At 46.2% G+C, this 12,066-nt stretch overlaps 1 protein-coding gene across 1 annotated transcript in view; it reads left to right on the top strand.

Annotated features, from left to right (window-relative positions):
* The window catches only part of LOC8027875 (acetyl-coenzyme A synthetase, cytoplasmic), a 30,294-nt gene extending 20,415 nt beyond the window's left edge, over positions 1-9,879 (top strand). The window contains exons 13-16 of the mRNA XM_029984194.4: positions 591-699; positions 1,252-1,451; positions 3,271-3,316; positions 4,669-9,879. Of these exons, the coding sequence (XP_029840054.3) occupies positions 591-699; positions 1,252-1,451; positions 3,271-3,316; positions 4,669-4,868 (555 nt within the window). The 3' untranslated portion in view covers positions 4,869-9,879. The remainder of the gene's footprint in view (positions 1-590; positions 700-1,251; positions 1,452-3,270; positions 3,317-4,668) is intronic.
* The last annotated feature ends 2,187 nt before the right edge of the window (positions 9,880-12,066 follow it).

The raw sequence follows: 12,066 nt of genomic DNA, 5'->3' as shown, positions 1-12,066 counted from the left end.
TTCACGTGGCCCAATGGCTAATAAATTCCCTTCCACACCCCCACTTCTTTTCCCACCAAATCTCCTGCATTGAGCCGGAGGAATGGCTTTCTCCTCTGGCTTTCTCCAGACTCGCGCTCCTCGTGGTTGAACTCGATTCCGAATATAACGCGAGGTGCGTTTTGGAGCTCGTAATTTTGGAAAAAAACTTGCGTTATATTCGTGCAAATACGGTACATCCGTATAGTAAAAATGCTAATATAGTAAAGGTACAGATATACTAGTAGTCATGCAATGTTAAAGAATGCTCACTGGTACAAGCGCTTGAAGTACTACTTATAGTAAAGGTTTCTTTTCCTGGAAAACTGATTTGCCATAGAGAGATCCATGTGTACAACTTTGAATTACGTTGAAGCGGGAAAATGTGTCAGTTTTTCATTACACGACCTCGTTTCTGCACGTAGAATTGGACAACGGATCGTAGCAGTTTCATTCTTTTCTGGGCACGGTCAGGGCCGGGAAAAGAATTTCTAGACAAAACATAGAAATACCGCGACTCGGAAAATCGTTTTGCAGTCCCTTTGACGACGAACGCACGCCGCACCTCGCAGGTTTTCAAGAAGCCTTGGCCGTCCATGATGAGGACTGTTTACGGTAACCACGTTCGGTTCGAGACCACCTACTTCAAGAAGTTTCCTGGCTACTACTGCACGGGAGACGGTCAGTGCAGCCCCCTTTTTTTCTTTTCTTGTCTCCTCGGCAAGCTTGCGGTGGGCAAGAAAGGGAGGCGCCGTGATCACTCCCTTTTCCCAGCGGCCTTGATCTTGGGTGACGTCGGGTTACACCGCATGTTGTGCGATGCGACGGTGCTGCATCCTGGTTTCATTTGACATTACAACGTCGGGGTGTATGCTTGACGTCACATGCATGATTACACGCTATGCATTTAGACAGCAGTAGCTGTGCTGCTTATTCGACGATATGACGATGACGATCGATTGACATTGTGCCAATCATGCATTCTGCCTGAATTCTTTCCGTAGGTCCCGTGACGTCGGGTCACGTAACATCAATTTTCCCACCAAATTCAGTGGGGAAACTGAATTGGTGCATAGGTCACGTGATGTAAATTTTTCTGCTAAAATTAGTGGGGAAACTGATGGCGTTTGCACTCCCGCTGTTGCGAAACCGGGGAACAAGCCACTGACAGAAGATGTTGGCACTTCTCCGAGTTCTTCATTCACGCCCCGCATCTCGCTCCACTCTCTCCAGGGGCCCGTCGAGACAAGGACGGCTACTTCTGGGTGACTGGTCGCATGGACGACATGCTCAACGTGTCTGGGCACCTGCTGTCCACGGCCGAGGTGGAGTCGGCCCTCATTGAGCACAGGGCGGTCTCCGAATCGGCCGTGGTCGCTCGTCCCCACGCCGTCAAGGGCGAGTGCCTCTACTGCTTTGTTGTTCTCAAGGAGGTGAGTGCTTTCTGTTGAGTACATGCTGCCCGGTTCCTGGTGGGACCGTGAAACAAATCTGTGTCGTCGACCCACAAAGGATGTTTGTTTTGTAGTCCCGGTAATTGTTTGATTGGGCGATCTAGGAAGCATTTTTGTTTCATGGTCCCCGTGAGCATTTGTTTAGGATTGTCCCAATCTTTGAATTTTCAAATATTAGTTTAGAATAATATGCTATTCGCTTTGGAATGAACTGCGATATTCATATTTTTCGAAGTGTTGATTGTGGCAATTAGCTCCGTCGAGCGCTCTTCTTATTGAGCACCGGTGCACTGTGGAGAAGCAACACCCACGGGGCTCGCTTCTGCGGGGGGGGGGGGGGGGGGGGGGGGGGTTGCTTCTCTGCGGTGCACCGGTGCTCGGCAAGAAGCACGCTCAACAGAATTAACCCGACGCAATCAACACTTTGAGAAATACAAATATCAGAGCTGCGTGCATAGGAGAAAAGCATACTTTCAAAGTGGGATGGTGCACAGGCGTACCCGGTGTATTTAAAAAAAAAAAAACGGACACTTTTTGAATGTTGGTGTCGACATCGCTGTAAAATTTTCAAAATTAAGGTTGCATCTCTACCTAAGATGCACAAGTGTATCTTAGGTAGAGATGCCCCGAGAACCTGCGTTATTATTTGTGTCCGAAGAAAAGATATAATTGCCACATAGCAAGAATATTGACTAATCCCTTCAGTTAGCTATTGGCACTGGGCATCTCTATGAACTTAATTTTATGTTAATGCATCATTTACTTGCCCTATGTAGGCATTGCACTTTCTGAGATCACAGTTGATAAATATAGTTAGATTAAAATTAGCTACGAAATGAACACATGGAAGCCTAGGAAAAATCTTCATGAGTTCAACTGGGTTTTTGTTTAAGCATGCTGTAGTATTGAAAGGCTTTAAGAAACTATTCAATATTCAATCAGAAACCATTCGGCCAAAACCACCATTCGCTTCCAGCTCAAAATTCAGATATTCGCACATGCCTACATTTGTTTTATGGACCCATAAAGCCCATTCTTTTTATGGTTCAAGTAGACATTTGATTCACGAGCCTAAAAAGCAGATTTGTTTTGTTGACCAATGAAGCACGATTGTTTCATGGTTTGAGTAAGCATTTGTACCATGGGCCCATGAATCACATTTGTTTCATGGTCCAAGTAAACATTTGCACCATGTATTCCTGAAGTATACAGTCTAAGCTCATTACAACAGACCTGGTTACAACAGACATTTGGATGTAACATGCAGATTTGTCAAGTCCAGCTGGTTTTCATCTACATACCATCGACTCCACTTCATATCTGCATACAACATACTCCTCTTACAACAGACCGAAATCTTGGTCAAAATCAAGGTCTGTTATAATGAGCCTAGACTGTATTTGGCTCATGGGGCCGTGAAGACTGTGGAGAGCTTACAGAGTAAGCTCTGCACATTCAGAGTGCATGAAACAGGAATGAGTGTTTGATTGCATGCACTAGATCTTGCAAAAGAGGTCATAGAGGCGCTTTAGGTTACACTTTTCGTCTTGAATGTGTTTTTCACAGCCATGGAGGGTTGACTAACCTGTCAATCATGTTAAATTAAATTTGTATATGACAACTTGTTTAGTCAGCTGCTCTCATTTCCGTATTTTATTCGCTGTACATAATTGAAATATGGCTGCTTTAGGGCATGATTTACATTGGCTGTTTTGAATAGATAGTAGCCATCACCATTCAGTTCCTTTGATCAGGTCAAGTGTTATGCTAATCGAGCTATTTTTGTTTGGCTTTCCAGGGAAACGATTTTAGCGACAGGCTTGTTACTGACTTGAAAGAGCAAGGTAAGACGCTGATGAGATATCTCATCACAGTTTGATTTGAATCTCTAGATATTAACATTAAGCTGCGTGTTAACACAATTTCTTCTTTTTTAATAAATGAGATCTGTGCTTTGGAGACGTTGGCACTGTGTACGTAGTGCCAACATAATTTATATCACTGACTACGACTACACTGCGTTGTAAAGAATGAACTTAAATGAACAGAAAAGGAGCGAGGTGCTATCAGAAATCATGCACAAAACAGTGAACACAATTGTGTCGCCGGAGCATTTAGAAGAAATTGCTATATATAATGTGCCACAACTTCTTTACTTTGATGAAAACAATAATGAGAAGGGAGGGGAAGGTTGATATTGTTGACTCTATAGTTCATAAAAAATACATGAAAGAATGAATACTCAGAAAACAAAAGTGCAGTAGAGATAAAAAAAGAAAGGAAAGTGATCTTGGTAGGGAAGAGAACTACCATATAGCAAAAACATGAATATAGCGCAGAAATGTTAATGTAAGCTTGCAGAGTTGACGTGGGCATTTGAAGTAATAGTAAAAAGAGCAACACAGTAGAAAAGGTTAAAGTCCGACCAACAGAATCGTCTTCTACCGGGGGAAAAAACCGGTTCCCAGTTTCCTTCTCTTCATTCCCACTCGCTCACTTTTCCCCTCCTCGCCACACAGGAGCGTATCTCTGAACCACTCCCGGTAGAGAGGAGGAGGGTCTCCCTCTTTCTTGAATGGAGGAATTGAGGGAGAGCTTCCTTCTTTCTGCTTGATGGTCGGCCTTTAAGCAATAAAGTTTGTTATATATGGAGTTCCTCCCAACTCTTTGCATGCCCCACACGTAAGAAAACGTTAATCCGAACCATTGCACCAAATTCGTTTAGCCAACCCAGGTGACAGTGCCTAACCGAAACCAGTTGGAATGCCAACTGGGAATCAACAGGTCCCAACAGGAATTCAATGGGGACCAATAGGGAGTTTAATTGGGACCATCCGAGGGGCCAAACGGGGTTAGTTGAGGGGTCAACCGAAGGCCGCCATTCCCAGTTGGGGAACATGAGTCAACTGGGAGCAGCTATGGGACCATGGAGGTAGGAAGCTTCCGGAGGCGACACGGGGCCACCAGAGATAAAGCCAGAAGTGTGGAGGGACACGCCCCCGACAATGACCGAAACCAAGAGACCGCCATTGGACGAGAAGAAGAGCCGACTCAACGGCCGTTTTGGTCACCCTCGAAGCCCCGGGTCCCCTCCGGTAGTTTCTTACCTCCACGTGCGAGACCGACCGGTTGGATGGATTCCCGGCTGGGGGCTGTTGGAGGTACGAGTGCCAACGTCCCCGTGCTTGCCTCGCAGTGCGCAACAAGATTGGGCCGTTTGCGACGCCGGAGTACATCCACTACGCGCCGGGGCTGCCCAAGACAAGGTCGGGCAAGATCATGCGCCGTGTCCTCCGCCAGATCGCCCAGAATAACCGCCAGTTCGGAGACCTCAGCACCCTCGCAGATGACAGCGTCGTCGAAGCGCTCTTCAAGACCAGGCCAGCCATCGATTAGGCCGCCCTACCCTGGCCCAGTTCTCTTTTTTGTCGAGTTGTGTTTCCGCGATCGTTTGAATTACACTGCACCGACGGATGCATCTGGTGTTGCCGACCTCTCTTAACCCGTCGGCGACGGGTTATAAGAATTCAGTGGATGCTTCCGTCTGCGATGCAAGCTCTCTACCCTCGATAGCACTTCGTCGCTCGTGCTCTCGAAGCGCGGCAGAAAGTGGCGGGCACATGCCAGAGGCGAAGCTTCTTTTGGGTTCTTATCTGTCACCGACCATAGGGATATTCACTGGATGCTACATTTGCGCCCCGGCACGCACTCGAGGAACCGTGGGGGCGGTGTTCCTTCAGCTCCCTAGGGATAGGTAATTTCAACCAATTCAATGCTTACACACTTTTGAGCATAATGCAGAATCATCCCGAATAAGCGTCATGCAGATTGCAAAGACCCGTTGTGTCGCTTTTAAAATTTCTCGTCCATATCAGTGTTTTTGATAGTGCGTGCCATCCACCCTTCAACCTGCCTGAACTACAGAAATTTCTCACAATATTATCATTCTCGTACAGCTTTAAAGACGCCGATATCAATTTAGAAACGCTAAAAATGCTATAAACAGCCTCACTGACTTTGAACTGAATACTTTTTTTGGTTGTTGTGAATTCTCGGCTTTTTAAGCAATTCCTGCTAAAACAACAATAGCGAGAATGATAATATTGTAAGAGATTTATGCACCTCGGGCCAGGTTGAATTGTGGATTGCATGCACAGTATCAAAAATGCTGACACTGACGAGAAATTTTATTAGTGATCCACCAGGCTTTTGGACTCTACACAACGCTTCTTCAGGATGACTCCGGATTACACTCAAAAGTATGTAAGCACTGAACTGATCGAAATTACCGATCACTAGCGAACTGAAAAAACACCTTTCCCATGATTCCCCGAGTGCAGACCGGGGCGCTTGGGGGATTTAGTAAGTGGTCTATTGGGACTAAGTCCGACGCATCAATCGGATGCGAGACACAGCCGAACGCCAATGTTCAATCTGTGTCTGCTCTCTATCTCAATGCGACAACGTCGAAACGCTAGTGCACGGGCTTCGATCATTCTAGGTAGCGTTGCTCGTATGCAGTTCCCAAACTTTTGAGTTTCTGGCATAGTTACGGTGCCCGCACTCCGTTTCGGCTTATGATTGACCGCAGAAGACGCTACGAGCCATCGAAGCCAACAACAGGGGGCACTGCGACGTGCGGGGAGTTAGTCGCGCAATACGTTCGCAGAGCTGGATCGGTTCATAGCAGATCCGTCTGCAATCCGTCGTAAGACGAAATGGAGTGTAGTGCTTGTCTTCGACTTTTGTGTTAACCGTTGCGTACCGCCCGTGCTTCGAGATCGGTTCCCAAGTGATGAGAAGACAGGTCACGAGGGCGGGCGTTTCACGCCGTTAAAAGTCGCGATCTCAATAGCCGGCTGTAGAAATTCTAGGAAAAAGAAAAAAAAGAAAAGAGTGAACGCGAGTGTTGTAGTTGTTTCAACGTTGCGACTCGCGGCTGCTCAAGCTTACGTGGACTGCCAAGCCGGAGAGCAGCCTATGGCCGAACGGGTGTCTGCAACATCCACATCCGTCGCCGCGCCGCCACCGAAATCGCGCAGGGAACAGCGTGATGCAAATGTGATGTTGTCGGGCGAAAGTTGAGGGACTGCGAATGCAGATGCAGCAAGCGCACAGGTCGGAGATGCGTTCCAAGCGCTAGTCGCTAAACATCGAAATGCGGCAAGAGACCCTTTTTAAAATTTAAAAATTGTGTATAGATTATGTGCGGTGGCCATTAGTTGGGCATATATTGTGAGCATGCATTGAACACGAGTGCTTTGTCGGCGTTCGGAGCCTACTCAGATTGAAAAGCATTCTACACGAGTGCTCGGCGAGAACACGGAACCAATCGTGGGCTTCATGCCAGAGGCAATGAGACCAACTAATGGCGGCTGCCACATAATCTATGCATCATTTCTCAATTTCGGAAAGGGTATAAGTAGCCACCGGCATTTGTTAGCATTAGCTTTGCCCATGCCAAGTTAGCTCGAGAAAGTGTGCATTCGGATCGTTCTTGCGGTTCGTGGAGAGGACGCTAGTGTCCACGAAGGCAAATCTTGTTGCGACAGTTTTTGTTTGTAGAGATGCATTTGGCCGTCGCGCGTGCAAAGATTTAGGTGTATTTTTGTTGTACATAAAAGTGCCAGAGCTACATATTTTTCTGTCTTGTGACGCGTGCCATTTTCAGACTCCAGTCTATAGGTGCATATTCTATTTTTTTTAGACCGCATAGATGCGCGCATATTTTTTAGATCTTTTTCTTGTCTGAGATAAATCGATTTCGGTTCTCGTTTATGGCCGTAATTGTTGAGTGCCAGTCGTCGACACACATGTGCTATTTATTATAAACGCCTTTGTTACCGGTGCAGATATGTACTTCAGTTTGCATTACTACAGGTGTCGACAATTATAAGTACTTGCTCTCGTTGATGGCAGCTCGTGTTTTTGCTCTCAGCAGCTGCAGCAGGTGTGGCATTTCGGAACTTCGCCTGTGGCTCTTGAGCCATCTTACTTAATCAGGAAATGGCGAGGACCCGGATAAAACGGCAGAGACTTAACACAGTGATCTCGATACGATGGCATTAGAGTCTCCATGTCTACCCGCTTCGCGTTAATGACCTCTCGTGGCAGCGTTACCTTGCTGCTTCTAGCTTTCTATAGATATGTGTCATGGCTCGTGCAAATTTTTCGGGGCAATTTACAGATCCCCGCTATTTTTCCTCCGACCATGCTAAATGCTAATCTTAGGTGCAAGCTTTACGACACAATATCTGAGGTACTACATTCCTTCGAGCATTAGCATGCACCAGTTACCAAAGCACAGCTCCACGGTTCCAGAGACAAAAGGATATCAGAAGTGTACGCTACGATCCAAGGTTAAACAAAACCTGCCAAGTTTTAACTTGGAAACAAACATGGCGAGCAAAATTGTCACCATAGCAAGTGCTTTAAAGTGCAGCAATATTTTGGGATAAAAAGGCAAATTTGGCACTCATCAGATTTTTTTTTTTTTTTGTCCCTGGGGCAAGAGCAAAATACTTGTGTATAAAATATGTGCCATGTGCAAGTCCCAGGCTACATACTTTACGCTCCGTTTCACCGTTTCAGTGATGTCAAGCTCGACGAAAAACTTGTGCAAGCTGTTGTGGCATTATTTACAACCTATTCAACCGCAGCGGTCGTTGTCGTCGTTTCGTGAGAACTCAATACTGCTAGTATTCGGTTGCGGAGCCTTCGACTACCCAGTAGTTTGTAGCGCTTGTCTTAGATTGTAGACGATGTTCGCAATACCTATACTGCAGTTTTTGTTGGCACAGTATAGTCAACGTGAACGCATCGTCCTAGTCGTTATAAATGTTGCAATGCTGTTGTGACCGTGGAAATTCTATTGGATGTTACAAGTTGCAACGGTTACTGTTTCGCACCGGTGGTCGTTACAGCGTGTAAATAGAGGCCTTGGCTGCAAATGACAATCAAATCTGCATACGCCTCAGGTATACTATACACACCCGTGCTTACGTGACCGTTAGTGATCCTGCATGCCTTTGTAGTTGCCGACAGGATGCGGACGACGGGGCGTCTCTTTCCGATGCCCGACCCCCAGCTCACGGTCGTTGCCTCGCGTCATTTTTGGCAGTGCCTGCACGCTCGATGTTTAAGCGATGCCGAAGCGCCTCTGAAAGTAAGAAGCTCGCACTGAAGGCGGGACAACCGAAACTCCTCCCCGACGGCCGAATCCTGTCGGCGATTATAGTTGAGTCCGACAATCAGCCTGGCACTCGGTGTAGGCAACCATGTACAAGCCTTTGTGGCATTGGTGCCTAATGCCAATGTTTGTTTGTGACGATGTCACCTAGTTGTTGCGTGCTTAGCATTGTAACTTATAACCGGAAGGAGGACCCGATCTCGCAAATGTCCAACTCTCATCCTTGCACGACGGCTGAAACTGCTGGTGATGCAGTTGGTTCAAGATAAGCTCAAGGTCGATTAGTTGTCGTTGTTAAGGCGTTTATTTAAGCGAGGGATTACACCGGGATCAGAGGTCCGGTGCAACGCTATCGCAGCTTTGGCGTGGCGTCCAAGTCCCTGGATAGGTCGATTAGAACTATAGGAAAGCTTACTGGCCAATAACGCCAACCTTGTCAGTAGTCTCTCGTAATTTTAACTTTAAGAAATACAAACTCCTACTCCAGTATTCAAGTTGTGATCTAAAGAACAGTCTCAGCTGTAGTGCCGCTTTTTCCGATTTTGATGGTGACTAAGGTTGTGTTACTGCTAAATGCAATTAGGGATTATGCATTTCTCCTGTAGCCTATGCCACGATAGTGGAATTGTGACACTGCCCACCTGAAAATACAACATATCGAAACGAACCTGTGACTACCAAGAACAAGAATTGCTTTGAGCCTTATCAAAGGATCAAAGCAATTCATTAGACTAATAACAGTTGTTATACTATGCTCGTCTGTCTGCTGATAAATGACTTTCTTCAAATCTGCCTTCCATATTCAATGTCCATCAAATATGAGACTAATAGGACAGCGAGGCAATACTTCTGATCTTTCCCTCTCGTTCTAATGGATCAGGACGTGTTAGAGAGACCACATTGGTGCACCCTTTCTGTTGCTTGGCCAAAAATGATGCAGGAAGTAATGCTTCCTACTTTTGAAAGGTAATGCGGAATTTTTTGCGATGGTTCACCAAATGAATGACCTGGCATCAGGAATTTGCTGCACAAAAACGCTCCGTCGTTACTTGATCCCACCTGAAGGACAATGCGAAAGACTAATATTGGTGCCCCGTTCAAATGCCCCATGTCGAGCATTCATACTTCTCTGATAGCGATTGTTCTGAGACTGTAAATATGTCAGTGCTTCTGTGGTACAATGTGGATCTGTGCAATAAAGCATTCGGTGCATCTGAATGACCCTTACTGCTTTCATTTGTTATATGCGACGCACCGTTGCTCTTGTGGCTTGAGCAGTGAAAGTATGAAAACTGAGACACTCTTGTAGTGGTCTAAAATGAAACATCATTGTTATGGTCTAGACCAGGGGTCTCAACTAATTTGTGTGTGGGGGCCAGATAGCCCAACCGTGAAAGGCCAAGGGTCAACATAAGGCGAGGGAAAGATTTAATAGAGAAGGGACCTCATGCTCTCTGCTTTTTGTAAACTCGCAATTTTGCCAGTAATGACAGTGCTCACATTTTTTTAATACAACACGAGGAAGTGCACTGTCTGTCCTGTTGCACACTTGACTTTGGAATTAATCAAACAAAACATGTCTCAAGGAAAAAAAACAAAAAAACTTCTTTACAATATTTTTGTTTTGTTTTTCTAATCATTTTTATAGCAGTAGTGCAAGAAAATTTCTACTTAAAGGGACCATGAAATGATTTTAAAATCGAGTTTCATCCACCGCACGTCGTAAAAGGTGTGAAAAGAAACACAAAAACACAAAAATAGGGAGCCTAAAAAAATTATTTGCTATAGAACTTTTAAAAGAAAACTGGACTCTTTTGCGCCTTCCTTCCTTCGCCTGTTCACTACGATGCATACGCAGAATCGGTGCACGTCAGCCGAATCCACATCGCCTATTGGGTAAGAGCCCTAAGAGCCTACCTCACCAGCACCGCGATCGTAAACAATAAATAGCCGGCGAATGTTTCCTAAAAGTTTTGTTAAATAATATTCAGATCCACATTTTGTAGCATAATTAGAGATGTGTGGCGAAAATTGCCAAATTTGATAATGCTGAGAGCCAAGCGCCATCTATCGTGTGGTAAACGAAGCAACTACTGCGCGTGCGCAGTAGGGCAGGGCCGCCAGTTACTTGGGTGACGGGGGTGACGGCGACCGACGAACATTTATTTTCTTTGTTTTCCTTCCTCTCAAAACTCTGACTGACTGAACGTTTATTTTTCTACGTGTTCTTCCCGCGCGTGCCGACTTCAAGCAGCAAGAAAACAGTACTGAAAACAGACCACGACGAACAAGAACGCTGGGTTCACCGACTCCGACGAAGCGTATAGGCCTAGCAGGCATTCCGACTCGGCGCTGCGTTGCTTCGTCGCAAGACCGTCTGCCTACGACCGGCTGGCGTGCTAAATGGAATATGCCCGCGCGACCCTTGTGGACCCTTCCCGTATTATAGTTTGATCACTGACCTCAATTCTAGATTAAGAGGTGAGGAGGTCAATCTCTTCCCCTTGTTTTCCGAGGCAGTGTTGACGAACACTCGTCGAAAAGGGACTCTCGTCGATTCTATCTTCTTGTTTTGTGTGATATAGAGCTGAAATAAACGCCGTATGGATTGCCTTCGTAACACGGTATGTACACTTTGTTATTGGTATGCCATTTTTATTCTGACAGACTGCACGTCACTGTCGACCCCGGTCCAACCTTTCTTTGCCGAGTGTCGCGTCAGTATCGAGTTGCAATCGTAAAAGAACGGTCCCGAAGCGCTTACCAACAGCGCGAATACAAGACTTCCATCAAGCGCGCGCGTCCGCTCCGAGTGTAAACAGGTATTTACGTGGCTCTTGCTGACACTCGTAGTTCAAACGTATCTTTTTTAACGTCGGCTCGCTCCTGCATCTCCGAGGCCGCGAAAAACGCCATCTACGTCGCTTTGCAAACGACTGACACGGGCCGGCCCTTCTGCCAACAATGACGGGGTGGTGACAAGACTCGCTGCACTTCCCAACAGGCATACCGGCGTATGGGACTAGTCCCATGCTGTCGCTGTAGCGCAACATATCTCATTGAATTTCGCTCAGCTGCGATGCGGCGATGAGAGGCGCCGATTCAGGAAATACGTCGGTGACATCAGCGCAGTAAAACCTACCGGCGCACCCCAACTCGTTGCCGCTAACACTCCCATTCTCCTACTGCCGAGAGAACTTCCGGTTCCGGAAACGGTTTACGTCACGGCTTCTTTTGCGGTCAGTTGGAGAGAATGAAAAAGTCGATATTTCAATAATTTTTTGTGTAAAAGTTAATAAACCGAGACGAAAACGGATGCCTGTTCGGCATTCAGTGAACATTGACGGTTTAATGTAAAAGTTATCTGGAAAAAGTAAAAAGGTCATTTCATGGTCCCTTTAATTT

The sequence above is a fragment of the Ixodes scapularis genome, unplaced genomic scaffold (genome assembly GCF_016920785.2).
Source record: "Ixodes scapularis isolate PalLabHiFi unplaced genomic scaffold, ASM1692078v2 PGA_scaffold8__174_contigs__length_109621045, whole genome shotgun sequence".
NCBI classification, from domain to species: Eukaryota; Metazoa; Arthropoda; class Arachnida; order Ixodida; family Ixodidae; genus Ixodes; species Ixodes scapularis.
The sequence above is the reverse complement of the archived record's forward strand: the minus strand, read 5'-3'. Positions and strand labels throughout refer to the sequence as shown.